This window comes from Tenrec ecaudatus, chromosome 18 (assembly GCF_050624435.1).
Source record: "Tenrec ecaudatus isolate mTenEca1 chromosome 18, mTenEca1.hap1, whole genome shotgun sequence".
NCBI classification, from domain to species: Eukaryota; Metazoa; Chordata; class Mammalia; order Afrosoricida; family Tenrecidae; genus Tenrec; species Tenrec ecaudatus.
In genome coordinates this window covers 13,209,939-13,227,812 of record NC_134547.1, presented here as the reverse complement: position 1 = coordinate 13,227,812, position 17,874 = coordinate 13,209,939, and the positions used below count along the sequence as shown (strand labels likewise).

General features: G+C 57.8%; 2 protein-coding genes across 5 annotated transcripts; one reads left to right on the top strand and one right to left on the bottom strand.

Annotated features, from left to right (window-relative positions):
- The first annotated feature begins 334 nt into the window (after positions 1-334).
- On the top strand, positions 335-14,815 carry VASP (vasodilator stimulated phosphoprotein). 4 transcript variants are annotated; one of them, XM_075537935.1, is made up of 13 exons: positions 335-669; positions 7,866-8,037; positions 8,123-8,288; positions 9,892-9,976; positions 10,357-10,412; positions 10,529-10,770; positions 10,866-10,963; positions 12,479-12,530; positions 12,660-12,693; positions 12,951-12,996; positions 13,130-13,220; positions 13,735-13,792; positions 13,926-14,815. In XM_075537935.1, exons 1-13 carry the CDS (start codon positions 665-667, stop codon positions 13,961-13,963), a joined length of 1,143 nt encoding a protein of 380 aa, XP_075394050.1. In that variant the 5' UTR covers positions 335-664; the 3' UTR covers positions 13,964-14,815. The 4 variants fall into 4 exon arrangements, with proteins under 4 accessions (XP_075394050.1, XP_075394049.1, XP_075394048.1 ...); XM_075537934.1 differs by having other exon boundaries at positions 12,657-12,693; XM_075537933.1 differs by having other exon boundaries at positions 336-669; positions 10,863-10,963.
- A 1,263-nt stretch (positions 14,816-16,078) lies between these two features.
- On the bottom strand, positions 16,079-16,816 carry LOC142432705 (optic atrophy 3 protein-like). Its single transcript, XM_075537936.1, has one exon. It carries the CDS (start codon positions 16,678-16,680, stop codon positions 16,291-16,293), a length of 390 nt encoding a protein of 129 aa, XP_075394051.1. The 5' UTR covers positions 16,681-16,816; the 3' UTR covers positions 16,079-16,290.
- Between the last annotated feature and the right edge of the window lie 1,058 nt (positions 16,817-17,874).

The following is a 17,874-nucleotide window of genomic DNA, read 5'->3' as shown; positions in this document are numbered from 1 at the left end:
GCAGCCCCCTCCCCCCGCCACGCACACAATTGAGCAACAAGGAAAGAAATGAAGAAGTCGGTGGAAAGGGTGATGAGGGAGAAATTGTACCCCTTTTTCGATCGCCCGAAGAATACATCCTGGGGGAGACCTAGGAATCAGGCGCCCCTGCCCCTCTCCTAAGCTCTCAGGATTTGGGGGTGATCCCGAGTGCACCCCTAGGCAATCACATGGGGGGTTGACAGGGAACATAGCGGAAGTCGAGGGTGCTGCGTTGCCCTTTTAAGCGCCCTCCACCCCCAGTCTTGAGGCGGCCGCGGCTCCTTTAAGGCGCGGGGCATTGTGGGTGCGGGGAGTGGAATTTTGGAACGAAATGTAGAGAAGAGAAGTACAGTAGTAAGAGTAACATTGTAGCAGTCGCCGGCCAAGGGGGCGCGCCGGGGAGGGGACGCCGCACCCCCCTTCTGCCGCAGAGACCCCCTCCATCAAAGCCCAAGGGGAGGAGGCGTTCGAGGACCCGCCCCGGCCCTAGCCACGTTCCCCCCTAGGAAGCCGGACTCTATGGGGCGGGACCCCAGGGAAGACTGAGCCGAACCTGGAGCCAGTCCCGAACCCTTGAACCGCGAGCCAGGGGGCGCCCCGGGAGCCCTTCCCCCGTGGGCGCACCGTTCGCCCGTGAGCAGCCATGAGGTGAGCCTGCACTGTTGCCCGGCCCTCCGCGCGGGCTCCCCGCCCTGCCTTTGTCCCCCCTCCCCCAGCTCGCCCGGGGCTGGGGTTGGGGGACCCGTCGCGGCGCGTCTTCGCTTGGGGGCCGGATCGCCTCCGCGGGGCTCCAAATATTGGCCACGTCCGTGGGACTCCCAAGTTCGGGATGCTGCCAGTCAGATTCTCTTGGGAGTATTCAGATTTGGGGGCGCTCCGAGGACTCCCGAATTTTTAGAGACTTTTCCAGGGGACCTCTAAGTTGGTGGACTCTCTCCGCAAGGTTGCCAGGATTTAAACCGGAGTCAGGATTTCCCCACCACCACCCCAAACCTCAACACTGGAGTATAGGAGGGATGGTGGAGGGCCAGACTGGGGACTCTGGGACCCTGGAGGGGAGGCTGAGGTGCAGGGTCCCTTGTTAACGTGGCTCTGGAAAAGTCTCCCCAAGTGAAATTGCACTCCCTAACTTCAAGGGGTACTTTTGACTCCCCTGTGTTTAAGAGGGGACACTCAGATCCTTTTGGGGAGGTGGGTGAGGACGGACTGACGGACCCAGAGGCAACCTCGAGGGTCTGGTTGGGACTCCCCTCCCCCTCCTCTCTGCACCCAGTCTTCCCGAAACAGGCCGTGTCTAGGATCCAGTGAGCCTAGGATTGAGCGAGCGCTCCGTGCGGAGGGCGGCGCCCCGGCGGGCAGCCAGCTGGGCGGCCCTTCTCCCCCACCTGCGCAGCCCAGGGGAGGGAGGGGCGCGGCAGCTGGGAGAAGGGGGGCCTTTGTCCTTCTGACTCACCTGTCGAGACAGCTGGTGTGTGTAGGGGGCGAGTGAGGAGCGCGGTGGACCGGCTGCTCTCTCCCCACCCCAAACCGTCCCCACCTCCCCACCCCACTCCACCCTCCCGGGCCCTTGGGAGCAGTGGGGTTGGAGGAGGGGGCGCTGGAAACCTTCAAGATCATAGCCCACTCTCCACGGGACCCAGGCTCCCGTGATTCCCAGTTATCCTCCTAGGCACTTAATCCTGGGGTGAGGGCCCCAAGTCACCCAAGGGGTGTATCTCCGTGGGGCCGCCCCGAAAACTCTTGTGCTCACCTGAGGGCAGGGCTAGTGTGATAGGCTTGGGCTGGTTGGGAAAAACCGCCCCATAATCTCTCCCCTGGGGTTTCAGGCTGACAATACTATCTCCTTTCCTCCACTCTCCCCGAGACTTCCTGCCCCAAAAGCCCCCAGCCTGCCGGGGGACGGCCCTGGGGGACAGCTGGAGGTTAACCCCCTGGTGCCTGCGCCCTCCCACTTCCCCCACTCCCCTGCCTTTGCTATGGGGTTGGCATTCTTTTTATGACCCATGCTTTGGACAACTCCCCCTGCAAGGGTCATAAAAAGGAATTTGGTCCTTATTGCTGGGAAAAAAAGAATTGTTGGAAAATTCGGCGCAAGGAGACACCCACTGACACCCTTAAGACTTCCTGTCTAGCTCCCCTCCACCCCCACCCCCATAACTGCAATATCCCTTGAGGCCTGCCCTGGAGAGAGGGGGCTGATTGCGGTCTCCTCGGGGATAGGGACGCTGCTCTCCCACTGCCCTCTCAGCCCCGCCTCCCGTACACACACACACCACCCCCCGCCCGCCTCCCCCCACCCTCTGTGCGTTTCCGGTCCCAAGGAAGGCGGATGGCGGACGTCCGAGTTGAGGGCTGCTGCCTCACTCACAGTGAGACCTTAAAAGGGCAGGAGCGGCTTGTGGGCAAGCCTCTCGCCCTCCCCACCCCACCCCACCAGCCCTGAAGCCCTGGCCCTCCCCAGGACCCCCCACCCCACATTTGATGGCCTCTTCCAAACTTGCCATCATCTCCTGAGGGATGGGCAGAAGTTGAACCTCGAGGGTCCCTCGTTCCCATGACCACCCTGCCCCACCCCCCAACCACCCCCAGCCTTCTTGAGTTCTGCCCCCTTTCTGTGGACAAGGATATTCTGGAGACTTTTTCCAGCTGGGGAAACTGAGGCCCAAAGAGGAACCCTCCCCGGGAGGGGGCGGGCGGACGGGCCCCCGAGCAAATCCGAGGCAATTCTAGGGGGGTAGGGCCCGGCCGGGATCCAGTTTTCTGATTTCTGGCTGGTTATGCTGGGGACATTGGGAAGAGGATGTTAAGATGGAAAATTACAAGATAACGTTCTTTTTTTTCCTCCCCCGTTTGACAAATATTTGTCCAGTGTCTCCTGTGTCTCAGACTCTGACCTGGGGTTCTGAGAGGGCTTTTTTGGGTGGGGGGTGGGGGGAGTGGGCAGGGTTCCTAGGATCTCGCCTCTGAATCCCTTCAGAGCTCTGAAGGGTCGGGAAGAATTTAAACCAGTTTTTACCCCCTAGTTCAATAACAGTCTTTATTGCTCCAGGTGGGCCCCTGGTTATGAGACCTGGCTTACTAAATGACAAAGAACAAGAACTGCAATATGGGAGGCCAACCCCCGCGCGAGCGCCCTTTGAATGTTGCTCTCCCTTTGAAATGCAACAAACCCCACTCTTCCTGGCCATCACTTTCACTCGCTCAAAGCTTTTCTCTGTTGCTCTGGCACCTCTGACATCCTTGACAAGCCTCCCAGCCCTTTCTGATTCCCACTTGGTCCACGAAACCCCCAATTCCATTTAATCCTCACAACCCTGGCCAGAGGTAGGTACTGGTCCAGTCCTCCCAGTTCACCGATGGGAAAACTGAGGCTCAGAGTAGCCCAGCCAATTTCCTATCAGAGTCAAAACGGCGTGGAGGTGACCCCAGCTGAATTAGAAGCCAGGCCCTCTCCAGGCGATGATGGCATTCAAGAAAAGGAGATGGGGGTTATATGTGGGGGACAATTAAGGTAATGCAGCTAAACAGAAAGAAAAGGGGGCAAACAACTCAACCCGCTTGGTCATGTGTGAGAAACTGAGGCCCGCGGAGGAATGCACAAGCCACACAAGCATGCCCTGCAGGGCTGGCAGCCGGGTCCGGGTCCCCGCCCCAGGGCTCCTTCACCTCCAGTAGGATTTGTAATTTGGAGAGATGGTCACACATCTGATAGTTCCAAGTAGCTATGGAAGCAAAGGGTAAGCCACTAGTCTGGAAGATTTAGGTAAACCAGAACCCCGATGCTTGATTACCTCCAGGGCTGGGTGGCTCCCTTCCTTATATTTTGATTACCAGTCCTCATGACCAGAGGCTCTTGCATTCCTTAATGGCAACCCGATCACGGGTTCTCCAGTGAGAAATAGAGAGCCAGACAGTTGAAGCCGCACAGGCAGGAAGTGACTCCAGTCCCCCATGTGTTAAGAGTTTTCCTGAATGTGGAGGCATGGGGGAGGCACAAAGGCTCTCCCAGGGTGGATCCAGGGGTGGCAGACCTCAGGAGACCTCTGGCCTTAGTAGGACCCACCTTTATTCAGCCTCCCTGATAAGCAACTAGAAGGGAGGGGGTGTCTCTGTTCTGGTGTATGACTGGTTCCTGCGATTTTGTTTCCAATGAAAGTAGTGACTTGGTTTGATAAAACACTAGCCCTGAGGCAGGGGTGTGTGTGAGGGGCTGTTGAGGAGAGAGAGAAAAATAGTGATCAAAATAGTAATTCAGAAGGGGGTCGACCACCAAGTGCCTTCCCTCCCTGTCTCCCCCTTCCCCTGACTCAGAGGCGGCCCACCCTCTCCCCAGCACACTCCTGTGGCTTTCTCACCCCTCTGTGTGCTGGTATATTTTTATCTTTTCCTTTTTATTTTAAAAGATCTCTGATACACACCACGTTGTACCTTGACTTTTATTTTTTTAAGCGTGACAAAAAAAAAAAACCCAAAATAAACCTCTTGGTGGTTTTCTCATCTTTAAATGGGGCTAAGAACCGACCCCTCCCCCCTTCTCACCCGAGGCCCTCTGGGGACTGACTTGCTGTGTGACCTGGAGCCAGTGTCTTCACCTCTCTGCTCCCACGTTTCCTCTCCTCTCAAAATCGGGTTACTTGCCCGTGGCGAGCCGAGTGCCTGAAAGATGGGGCTCGGGACCGGGGCTTGAACCGGTCCCGTTGGTTCCCCGTGAGGAATCACCTTGTTTCAGAGACGGGTCTGTTGTTGGTCATGAGTTGAATGTGAGTCATGGCCACCCCGAGGGTACATACTGGAAAGGGGCTCCGATGTTCACAAGATTGCGGGCCTTTCCTCCAAGGCACTGCCAGGCGGGTCTACCCCACCAACCTCGCAGCTACGTGAAACACGGAGCTGTTTGCGCCAAGGACCATTCAGTACTTGCTGTGTCTAAGTCCTGTCTCTGCAAATCCATGAGCCTGGTTCCACCCTCTGCCCTGGAGGGTCGCTATGAGTCAGCATGGACTCCAGGCCAGTGAGTTTGACTTTGATGTGCAGCGGGGAGAAGTTGGTGGTGGCTTGGTGACTTTCTTTCTGGGCTGCTAACCTCGAGGTCAGCCGTTCGAAACCACAGGCGGTTCCTCGAGGGAAAGATGAGGCTTTCTGCTCCTGTAGAGAGTTACAGCCCTGGAAACCCGCTGGGGGCAGTTCTGCCCTGTCCTACAGGGTCACTGTGAGTCAGAATTGACTCGGCAATAGAACGGTCCTCTGGCAAGCGGGCGTTTTCGTGTGTGCATAGGGAATGGCATGGAATCCGGTGGGGCCAGCACAGAACTAGGGAGGAGGGAGAGGAAATCCAAGAATGAATGGGGGCCGATTGTGGAAAGCCAGGTGAGCATTTGACTAGGACTCAGCCAGAGCTGGGAGTCTGAGGGGGAGGGCTTGGATCTGACTTGTGTTTAAACAGGATCCTTCTGAGAAGGGAAACCCTGGATGGGGGCAGGACCAGCTCAGGGGCCAGGTCCGTGTGTCCGCAGGGCAGGGCCACCTGGATGAGCAAAGTGCATCCAGGGTGGGGTAGCCCCAGGCGGCCAGCAGGTCCGGGAACCTGGCCAGAGTCTGTCCAAGGAGTAGGTGGCAGGTGTGGGTGAGGCCTTAACTCTGCCCTGCCTGGGGCACCAGGAGCCAGAAACAGGCCCCAGGGGCTGCACTTCTGGGGAGACGTGAACCTGCTTTTTGGGCAGGGCCCATGCAGAGCCTGGGGGAGTAAAGACGGGGCCTGATGGCCAGAGTTCACACCCTCCCCCTTTCCACACTCTCCGTGTGTGTGTTCTTGGGGAATCCTTGGGACCGTCCTGGGCTTCAGTTTGCAGGTCTCTCCTGCTTGTGGCCAGGGTGCCAGAGTGCCTACTGGTAGGGGAGAGAAAATGAGTGGTACTCTTTCCTGATGGGGCAAGGCTGGCATGAAGATGGGGGTGCAAGCCTCAGTGGCTGGGCCGTGTGACAGGAGCTGACTCCGATAAGGGGCTTTCCCCACCCTGCCCAAGGGGAAGACAGCAACAGCAGAGACAGCCACTGTGTGTGTGGGGGGTTTGTGTCTAATTTCTCTCCCCGGAAGCCCCTGACCACCAACTTCCTCTTTTCAGGAACAAGCCCAGTGGGGGTGGGGCCAGCGAGGAGTACTTCCTCTGCTCCATGGGTGACCTTGGGCAAGTCACTTCCCGTCTGCGAGCCTGCATTTCCTCATTGAAGGGCAGGGGTGTGGAAGCCCCCCACCCCAGGAGGACTAGAGGGGGTTCCTGAAGGAGACAGCTGTGTGGGGTGCCCACATGGAAGGAGAGGAGAGAAGGGATTCTGACAGGGGCCTGACGGCTTGTGCTCTGTGTACCTCCCTGCTGCCCCAGAGGTTGTCCCCGCCCTGTCTGCAGCAGAGGCAAGGTCTCTTGTCTGAGTCTCCGGAGGTGATCCTTGGGGCTGGTGGACCCCAGCCCCTGGACTCTGAACCAGTGACTCCCAAGGCAGCTTCAAGGAACCCTGGTGGTGCAGTGGGTTAAACGTTGAGCTGCCAACCTCAAGGTCGGGGGTTCAAATCCACCAGCCACCCCACAGGGGAATGATGGCGCTCTGTGCTCCCAGAAAGGGTTGTAGCCTTACGGATTCGCTCAGGCAGCCCCATGGTGCGTCAGCCCGTTCCTCATCTCTCTTTTCCCTTGGACCACCCATGTGCCAAATAAAACACTGTCAAAGAAGTTATAGACTTAGAACACAAAGGAGTCTTCCACACTGCCCTAGAGGGTCGCTATGGGTCGGAATGGCTCAATGGCTAGGGGCGGGCTTGGTTTTTAAGGCTGAGGCTGATGTTGCCTCTTTCCTCCCTCCAGGGTACCCTCCACCCCCCACCCTTAGTTGCCTCCTGTACTGGCCTGAAAGCCTCAGGAGGGAAGAGGAGGGAAGGACAGAGACTGTGTGGCTCACCGCTGGGCTTATTTCCAGCCCCACCCCCACCCCCCACAGGGGCCTGGCCGGTGTCTGCTGACTGGCCAGTCCTGGTCTCAGGGAGCTGGAGGGACAGGGTGGACACTTGACATCGCCTGGAGGAGAAGAAAGTGGAAGAACCGGGAGTCCTACTTTAATGCAGCCCCACGCCTGCTTCCTCCTCCACCCTGGTGTCAAATGCCGGAGAACCTCACTGCCCTGACTCACCGGGACCTTGTAGAGGGCTTCCCTGCGGCTGTGAATTCTTTCTTTCAGGGAATAGGCAGCCTCATCATTTCCCCAGGGAATGGCTGGCTGGTAGGTTTGAACAGCCCACCTTTCGGGTTGGCAGCCTGGTACCTAACTTGCAGGGCCACTGGGGCTCCCTGAGCTGAGCAGCCCCCTGGTGGCGTGGAATCCAGCTCAGCCCCCTGCTTCCACCCCTCACCCTTAATCCAGCCTCCATCATTCGTGTCCTCTGGCTCCGTGGCGTCTGCCCGTGTCCCTGCATTTCTCCATCTGTCACCTCATCCTTATCGCTGGTTTGTCAACTTGTGTTGGCCCTGACTGTCATGTTTCTACTCATCTTGTCTGTCTGCCCCTCTGCATGTCTGTCTCTCCCTGCCACATGTCTGCCACTTCCCTGCTCCCCACCCGCCTCTCTTTTCTCAGCGCCTGCCCTGCTGTCTCCCAGTCTCTCTGTGTGTCTCTTTGGGTATCTATTGCCGGCCCTCTGGCCCCTCATCCTCACACGTGCTGTCTACGGTCCTCCGGGACCCCTTGTCCTTATAGGCTCCTTCTTGGGACCCCAGGTCTCCGCCGGTGGAGGTGGCGGCCAGGAGTCCCCTTGGCTAACTGGCCCCTCCCTGCCTGCCTCTCCCTCCTTCCCGCAGTGAGACAGCCATCTGCTCCAGCCGGGCCACCGTCATGCTCTATGATGACGGCAACAAGCGCTGGCTGCCCGCGGGCACGGGCCCCCAAGCCTTCAGCCGCGTTCAGATCTTACACAACCCCACAGCCAACTCCTTCCGCGTCGTCGGCCGGAAGATGCAGCCCGACCAGCAGGTAAGGCTTGTCCCTGCCCTCCCTCCCGGCAGAGCCCCGCACCCCCTCCTCCTTGCCCCCGCTCATCCACCTGCCCTCCTGTCAGGTGGTCATCAACTGTGCCATCGTCCGAGGTGTCAAGTATAACCAGGCCACCCCCATCTTCCATCAGTGGCGCGACGCCCGCCAGGTCTGGGGCCTCAACTTCGGCAGCAAGGAGGACGCGACCCAGTTCGCCTCGGGCATGGCCAGCGCCCTAGAGGCCTTAGAAGGTCAGAAGCGGCCAGGGGTGAGGGGCAGGGGGCGGTGCTTCGCCAGGCTGGGCCTCGGTTTACTCAACCAAGCCTCCTGCCGCTAGGTCGACCCCCAACTCCCAGCAGTGCCGCAGGCAGGAGCAGAGCTGGGCCCTCCTTTTTGGCGACTCTTTCCGCGGGCTCTAGGGTGACAGGCGGATAGGCCCACTTCTCCACCTACCTTTCCATTAGTGGTTGAGCACTGGCAAGCTATTTGCAATGCCCAGGGAGACCTTTGGCCTCAGTTTACCCATCTGTAAAATGGGGCTTACGCCTGGGTTCATTGCTACCAGGGAACGTTAAGTAAGGGTTTGGTGAACTCCTGGGTGTGCCGGTCCCCCAAATTCTTATGGGTGTAGCTCCTTAGAATAGGGGAGGGCCGGAAGTTGTTAAGAGGGTCTAGACCCTGGGGCGGGGGGCCCATCCTGCTTGGTAAAGTGGAGGGGCAGTGACCAAGAGGAAGGCACCCTCAGTGAGATGGACTGACACAGCGGCTGAGACCACCACGGCCTCAGCCCTCACAACCGCTGTGAGGCTGGCTCAGGCCCGACCGGGCCACGTTCCTTTCTGCGGCACAAGGGGTCCGATAGGAGTCGGAACCCACTCAAGGCTGTCTAACCACCCCCACAAGGGAACACAGGCACACCCCTGTGTGGCCGCCTTTCAGGTCAAGGTCTAGCTCATTCTCTGCACCCCTCCGCCAAGTCTCCTTATACAACCTCATGCCCCTCAGGTCATTCTGGTGCCCTTTCATTGTTAAATAGTTCCATTGAGATTTGTGGGGGGGATCCTTGGTCAGTGTTTCCTAAAAGCTGCAGGTGAACCCAGCTGCGCTCCCCACCCCCAATGTGAAAATGGAGAGGCTGTTTGTGGAGACTGGGGTGGGGCACCCCAGGCCCTACTTTTCCCATAGGCTTCCCTCAGACTCCAAGGCTGCTAGCCAGGGACAGTATTCTTGGTGCCACGGCTTCCGGCGGTGCCACCATGCATGCAAGGAACTCTGGGCCCAGCAGTTAGGAGCTTGGCTGCCCACTGAAAGAAAGGTTGGTCATTCGAACCCCCCAACCTCTCAGGGAGAAAGGGGTATGGCAGTCTACTTTGATGAAGATGGGACACCCCAGGGGGCAGTGCGACCCTGTCACATGGAAGTCAGTGCGAGTGGAAATCAAGTCAGCGGCAGGCGGTCCCGCTGTGGGTGTGGGGTCGGGAGTCATCGGAGGCGTTCATTTGCTTCAGGGAGCAGCGTGTGAGTATCAGGAGGGACATTGCTGGTTCAGGGCCTCTCAGGGGAATGCTACTGGGCCGGCCTGGCTCAGAGGAGCTAAGTGTGTTTAAGAGCCTGAGGTGACATGGCTTTGTCTTGTCCCTGTGACTTCCTAGGTGTGTGGCCCTCTGGGCTAGTTAGACTGCCCTCTGGGCCTTGATCTCCAACCTGTCACTTGGGCATCTTAGCAGTTCTCCCACCTCCTCCACAGAGGCTTATCAGGGGGAACTGGTGCTGGGACCCCAAGTAACAGGGTTGCTGTGCAGGAGGGGAGGGTGCCCTAGAGCCCTCTTCCTCATTTTCTCCTTTTACCTCCAGGAGGTGGGCCTCCTCCACCCGCAGCCCCTCCTACCTGGTCTGCCCAGAACGGCCCCTCCCCGGAGGAAGTGGAGCAGCAAAAAAGGTGGGGACTCACATGGAAGGTGGAGGTGGGGCGTGGAACCTTCCCAAGTCCAGGGTTCTAGAATGTTCCAGAACCCTCAACTCCAAAGGTTCCATGCTGCCAAGTCACCCTGCCCAGAATGTTCCAACTCCCCAAAGACTAGAAACGGGCATCTTTGAGAGCCCTGCCCCACTTGGGGTCCCAGGAGCTCTTAGCATCTGGCAGCCAAGAAATCCCTGATGGGTCCCAAACCCCTCCTGCTCTTGATACCTGGAATGCTGGCTCCTGCCCCTGGCCCCTGCTTTCCCAGGGAAACTTGGAGCATAGCAGGAGAGGTCACTGGCCATCCTCTGCCCCCTGAGTGACCACTGACTGCTCTGTCTGTTCTCCACGACCCACAGGCAGCTGCCGGGCCAGCCGGAGCACGTGGAGCGGGAACGCCGAGTATCTAATGCAGGTAACCGTGGGACTGACTATACAAGCAGAACTGGACCGGACGAGTGGGTGGGGCCTGCCTTGGGAGAGTGGGCGTGGCCACTTGAACCCTGGGGGGGTTGTCTCTGTGTTTTTCAGGAGGTCCGCCTGCGCCTCCAGCTGCGGGTCCACCCCCACCTCCAGGACCCCCACCGCCTCCAGGACCCCCTCCACCCCCGGGTCTGCCACCCTCTGGGGTCTCAGCTGCAGGGCATGGAGCTGGAGGCGGTCCACCCCCAGCACCCCCACTCCCCACGGCACAGGGCCCCAGTGGGGGAGGGGCTGGAGCCCCTGGATTGGCCGCTGCCCTTGCGGGAGCCAAACTCAGGAAAGTCAGCAAGGTGAGGGGCGGGGCCATGATGGAATAATGGGGGTCAGCGGGGTAACCGGGAGGCCCCGCCAGAAAGCCTACTCCCCTTTTCCATTTCTCCAGCAGGAGGAAGCCTCAGGGGGCCCCGCAGCCCCCAAAGCCGAGAGCGGGAGGAGCACAGGGGGGGGCCTCATGGAGGAGATGAACGCCATGCTGGCCCGGAGGTGAGCGGTAATGCCCCCGCCCCAGAACCCGCAGACCTGCCGCCCCCAGTCCCCAATCCGGCAGGTGTTACCAAAACACTTCCTGGAAATGCTAAGCTAGGAGGATGGGTCCGTGGGTTCCGTGTTGGGCTGCTAACCACAAGGTCAGCAGTTTGAATCCTTGGGAGAAGGCGGAGGCCACCTGTCCTGGTAGAAGAGTTACAGTCTCTTCTGAAACTGACCGAGGTACAATGATTCTACGACGCTTCTTGATGTGACCGAGCTGTTGACTTGTTTGATAATGGGAATCCTATGCCCCCCAAAACCGAGTGACAGTCTTGGAAACCCACAGGGCAGTTCTACCCTGCCCCCCAGGGTCGCTGTGAGTTGGAATCGACTTTGATGGCAGGGAGTTGGAATCGACTTTGATGGCAGGGAGTTAGAGCCAGGTGAGAGGTGAGTCCTGTTTTCAGTGGGGTGGTCAGCTAAGAAGCCCCATGAGTCAAAGGTTAGGCGCCCAACTGCTAACCACAAAAACCCAGCCTCACTGCCATCGAGCAGGTGGGGGACCCATGGCAACCCTTTGTACAGGGTAGAACTGTCCCAGTGAGTTTCTGAGACTGTAACTCTGCCCAGGAGTAGAAAGCCCATCTTTCCCTTAGACCAGCTGGAGCTTTCGAACCACTCACCGTGCATTTAGCAGCCCAACGTATAACCACTGTGCCGCCCGGGTTCCAAAGGCTGGGAGAAACGACCCGGCCATCTGGGTCCGAAAAGAGATCTCCAAACCCATTTTTGACATGTCAGTTTCTACTCCTAGTGATCCTATGTCCTACGGACAGATTAGAACTGCCCCTTAGGGTTTCCGAGACTATAAATCTTTATGGGAGCAGGGAGCCCTCATCTTTCTGAGAGCAGCTTGGTGGGTTCGAACCGCTGGCCTGGTGGTTAGCAGCCAGGTGCTTTAATGCTGAGCCGCGGCCGAGGCAGGGTCTTCCATGAGTTGGCCTCAGCCATTTGGGCACAGGAGAGCAGGTGTGTTGGGATGTCAGATCTTGAGGACCTAGGGGTGCTGAACGGCACCACTCAGCAGGGCTTATAAGGCTGGGCCATTCCAAGGCTGCTGGCTGAGCCCAGGAGCCAGGCAACTTTTGGGGGCAACTCATCCTTGGATTGCCAGGTTTGGGGTGGAATGCTAGATGCAATCATCTCCTGAGGTGGCTCGGGTTGGTGACTGTCAGAGAAAGCTCTAGAATGTTCTAAACCCCAGTCTCCTAGCCCTTGCTTTTGTGGTCCTCAGATCCCATTTCGAGGACCCCAGCATGCTGAAATAACAGCCTCCCCCACCCCACCCCCGCCCCTTTTGGGGATTCCCAAACACGCGAAGCCTTACCTTCTAAAAGGAGGCTCTCTTGGCTTTCACGAGTACCAGAATGCTGAGACACTGGGATCGACGTTTCTAGAACTCTGGAAGGAGATGTGGGGGGCTGGGGAGGGGAGCTGAAGCCACCTGTTTCTTTCCTTGCCCTCCTGCAGAAGGAAAGCTACACTGGTTGGGGAGAAACCCCACAAGGACGAATCTGCCAATGTGAGTTAAGGTTGTCTCACGGGGGGAGGGGCACACAATTTGGCAGATGTTGATAGGGGTGGGCTGGGTTTGAGCCAGAGGGGCTATGAGCTGGGACTGGCTCCTGACAGTTTTATTTCCCACCAGCAGGAGGAGCCAGATGCCAGAGTCCCAGCCCAGACTGGTGAGTGAGACCCCCCCCCCCTCTTTCTGGCTATGGAACTACTATTCCCAGGATGCTTTGTGTGCACAGGTAAAGCTCTCCAAGGAAGGGTTTTTTTGTGCAAATCCTACTGGGGATTGTAGTCTCCTGATGGTTCTTTGCCTGGAGGTGGCTGAGGGAGGCCGGAGGAGAATATTCATGAGAATATATATTCTACTATATAACTACTTTTTGTCCCTTACTTTTCTGATGTGTTGGTGGTGTTGCTCTTCCCCTAGAACCGGTGCGAAGACCCTGGGAGAAGAACAGCACAACTTTGCCAAGGTGGGCATTGAATACCAGGATCCGCCCTCTTCTCCACCCCCACCCCCCCAAAGCCAAACCCCCAAAATTTCTAGGGAGAAGCAGGTGTTCTCTCTAACTTGGCCCTTTTGTCCCAAACCACTCCGACTCTCAGGATGAAGTCATCTACTTCAGTGACCACCTCCGAGGCCCACCCTTCCACGCCCAGCTCCCATGAGGAGTCAGACCTGGAGCGGGTGAAACAGGTAACCCTCACAGTGGCCGTGGGAGTAAAGACGGGGGCCAGAGGGGACCACAGGAAATGACCCGAGCCTCGACTCTGTCCCTGACTTCTAACTGCCGACCTGAGAATTGGAGCTAGTGTGTCAGGTCAGGGGTGGCACAGATACCTCTACCTCTTTTGCCCATGCCTGTGGCAGACCTCACTAGTCCACCGCCGCTCTCGTCCCTGATGAGTACCCAGGATCTTTTGCTTCACACCACCCCAGACAGACATCCAGCACTGATTGGAGTTGGCAGGAGTCCGGAATGCATTTGTCCGCCCTGGTACTGGATGCTCTCCAGTACTTTTCTGCTGGCTCCAGGGACCCAGAATTCTCCCGTAAAAGCCTCCAGTCATCCGTGACCTTGCCTTTGATGGAGAGGGCTGGATCCTGAACCTTCTTTCCCGGGCTCTAAATTCAATAGGTCGAGGGCATTCCTTTCTGCAGTTCCTCAAGCCCTCCTTCCCCCTGACTGCCTATATGCCCTTGTTTACAGGAACTACTAGAAGAGGTGAGAAAAGAACTGCAGAAAGTGAAGGAGGAAATCATCGAAGGTGAGGGGTTTTCTTGTGGTTTTGGGGGCATTCTGGGGGAAGGATGGTGCCCCCTTGGAAAGTGTCCACTTTGGAAAGGAGGGGGGAGGGGGTCGAGGCTCTGCTCTGACCTGCGGACCATGTTCCTGCCCAGCCTTTGTCCAGGAGCTGAAGAAGCGGGGTTCCCCCTGACCACAGGGACCCTGAAGATCTGGCCCCTTTCTGCACACCCCGCCTGTCACCCAGCTTGTCTCTGCCTCGACTTGACTTGGAATTCGCTGAAGACTACACAGGAATGCATCTCCCCACTCCCCTCCCTGCTTGGAAAATTCCCAAGGGGGTGTGGCTTCCCTGGCACCATGCCCACACCTATACTGGCTGCTGATTGGCTGGGGAGGCCCGACCCCTTGTTCCCTTTGGTCCTTTCCCCTCTGCCATCCCCTCAGGGCTGGTTCCTCTTCTGGGGATGTACCAATTCTCCCCACAGTCGGGGGTGTGGGAAAGGAAAGAGGGAATTCACACATTCCCTGGTTCTAGATTCACTTTATCGCTTAATGCCTTCGATTTTTTTTTTAAGAAAATAAATATATATATATTATATATTTGGGGTTTTTTTGGCGGGGTGGGAAGGGGTCATTTTTTTCTCTTTGGTTTTGATAAAATGGGGTGTGGGGAGTTTTTAAATGCTAGAGCCCCAAGTCTGTCCCATTTGGGGCAGCTATTTAATGGAGAATCCCAATAGGTTTTTTTGTGGGGGTTTCTCACCCCCATCCAGGAACACCCCCTTAAACCCCGCCCCTTCCCTGCGGCTCCTTCACTTTTTCTATGAGGAATTAAGATGCTGTAACTTTTTGGAACCTCAGTTTTTGTTGTTCTTCTTTGTGGGGGGTAGGTTTGGGAGTCAGGTCACTTTGATTCCCCAGGGGAAAATAAGATGCAGGAGAACGGGTGAGGGAAGGAAGGCTCTCCTCGCCCGCTTCCATCTTTCCCTTGGAAACGCCCTACACCCCTCCCCTGCAAAATAAATCTGGCAGTTTTTGTAAACTCGAAGACCCTTGGCATGATTTCAGGGGAGCGTTTGGGTGGGGGTGGGGTGGGGACACCCTTGGTTCCGCCTCCGAGAACCTGGGTGCTCCCAGCCAAACAAACTGGGCCCTCTTTTCAGTCATCTGCCTTCTCCCATCTTCCTCGCCAGCCCAGCACCCAGGAAAATCCTAACTTCCCCCTTGCGCCTTTTTTTCCCCAGGCTGGGGGTAGGCTCTGGGACAGCCCCCCCCCGCCCCCACCCTCAGCTGGGTGACCTTGGGCAAGTCCCTTTTCTTCCCCTGGGTCTCGCTTGCTTCCCTAGGACCGGGCTCCCAGAAGGACTGTCCCTTCCCTGTCAGATCCTGCCCGGCTCCTCCTGTTCGTAACGAAGCCGTTTTGCAGCCGCACATGGAGGTTCACAGTGCTCTTTTAATTATAAAATCAACAGCTTGAAAAAGAAAAAGTCCAAAGCTCTTAACAAGGAATGTTCCATTGGGGTAGAGTCGGGGCTCACAGATGAACGGCAAGGGTACCAATGGGGGCCACGGGGTAACAAAGGGGGGCGGTGGGGCTTGGGCACAGGTCACAAAGGAGGGGGATCCCTGAGTACTTGGAGGTATTGGTTTGAGTGGGAGGTGAGGGGAGTGACGATGTGGCCCATGTGGTAGGAGGGGCAGGTGAGTTCCCAGAAGATGGTGGAAGGCAGGCAGCAAGGTCTGGCCTCTGGAGATGTGGGGAAACAGAGTGTGGTGCCTGAGAGACTCGCCAAGTTGGGGTACATTTAGCCACCCCAAAAAGCCAGGCTCTTATGGAGTTGGGGGTTGGGTGGAACTGAGTGGGAGACCCTGCCTTGGCAGTGGCCTGCCACAGACTCCCTGATGGGGGGCAGGACAGCGGGAACAGCACCCTGAGAGGTGGGTCCCACCTGCAGGTGGGTTCCAGGCTGAACCCAGGCCAACTCGCCTGAGCTATAGTGATCCCCCAGATCAAGACTTGTTTTTGCAACTTTCCCCCTAAGGAGTGAGGTAGATGGGAAGGGACCAGGCAGAGAAGCCCCATTTTCAATACAAGGAGGTGGGCCATTGAGGAAGAGAAAAGGAGGGGGGGTTCCTGTGTTGACAGGTGTTGGGGGGGCACCACCCAGCCCTCCCTCGGGTTAAAGGGATGGTGCAGGAGTGTTCCCGAATGGGAGATTGGAAAGGGCACCTGGCACGACTGAGAAAGGTCCCTTGCTAGACCTGAATTTGTGCAGCCAGGGTGCAGGGGAAGAAGGGGGGGCGGTATCGGGAGGGGGGAGGGAGTTGGTCCCTGCGGGAGAAGGTAGGTACTAAAGGCCAGTTGGAGCAGCCCCAGTCCAGGGTCCTTTTGTTCCAGGGTCTCTTTGTCCGTCTGGCCAGGGGCAATGCACAGAGTAGGCCTTGTGGGATGTCGCCAGCCAAACAGCTCAGATGGCATATAGCAGAGGCCCGAGGCTCCAATGTCTGGGGCTGGGCTTACGGGGCGGGAGGGGAGGGCGATTTGGGCGGCCCGTCCTGGTCCTGGTCCTGGGCACAAAGCTGCTCCTGCACCTCCCGCAGCTGGGCCCGCAGCTCCTCCAGGGCGCTGGCCTTGGGCAGGGCCTGCACCTGCTCCTCCAGCGCCTCCAGCACCAAGGACAGGTGGTCCACTTCGTCCCGCATGCTGGTCCAGGCGACCTTGCGCTCCAGCCGCTTCTTGCGCAGGAACCGCTGGTGGCGCCAGTACTCCAGCACCAGGCAGCAGCCACCCAGAAGGAAGATGGTGGCCTCGCCCAGCAGCTCGGCGCCCAGGTCGGCGGCAGCCTCCTCGTTCAGCGGCTTGATGGTGGTGCCCCGGAAGCCCATGATGCGCATCTTGGTCCGCATCTCCACCCAGTGGTACACTGCAGGGGAGACAGGGGTCAGGCAGGGGGGCGGGGCAGGGGCTGGGGCACCCCTGCGAGCCCCGCCCCTCCGCCCCTCCCCATCCTCAGAATCAAAGTGGGGAGCGGGATGCAGGAATCAGCCCCAGGGACACTCCAAGGGTGTCTTTTCAGTTTCAGGCCCTTTAGGGAGCACTTAGAGGGAAAGGTGAAAGGGATCCGATTGTCCGCACGCGGAACGACCACCCCCTCCGGAAAGAGGAATGGTTCTGGCTTCAGAAATGGGGGTGCTGGTATACCCCAAGGAAGGTGTTCAGGGGTTGAGGGGCACTGCTCTAAGGAGAACCCCTTCCTCACGTTCTCCTTGAACACGCACAAGGCTTCTCAGCTAGGCTTGTCAGAAATCAACGCCACACCGAAAGAAATCGATGCTGTTCCCTGGGTGGATTTGAACAGTCAACCTTTCTGTTGGGAGTCAAGCTGCAAAAATGCTCTTTTGAGACGCTCCAGCACTAATCAGTATTTCAGCCCTGGGATACTTGAGCTGGCTGGGAGGGGAAGAAAGGGGGTCCAGTGGGAGTGGGGGGGTACCCCCACCCCCACCCAGCTCATCATTTGCAATTCTGGCAACCCTTTACAAGTATTTCGCACCTCCAGTTATCCTCCACATAACCACACTCTGATCGCTTGAAATATGTACCCTTGCTGCCTTTCAGTTAGAAAAATCGCATTTGGAGGTGGGGGGCATGATTGACATCAAACTCCGCCAAAAACAAAACAAATAAAACCTTGCAACCGAGTTGATTCTGACTCACAGCAAAGTGACCCTTTAGGGCAGGGCAGTCCTGCCCCCTGTGAGTTTCCAAGTCAGAGAGACCCTTTAAGGCAAAAAAAAAAGAGAGCCTCCTCTTTCTCCCACAGAGCGGCTGGTGGTTTCAAACCGCTGGCTTTGCAGTAACCGCGCTGTCGGTCAGTCCCTACTGGAGCAGACAGCCCCTGCTCCTGGGGAGCGGCTGGTGGGCCTTGATCCCAAGTCTTCCTCCCCTCCCCCAACTTTCATCCTGCTCCTTGAGTTAACCACTTTGGAACTTTTCTGCGCGATGACGAAGTGGTGTGTTGACGCCTTTATACACAGTGTGTGAGCTGAAATGCCGCGTTTTGTTACCCGCTGCATTTTTTATAGTGCATGTGCTGCAGA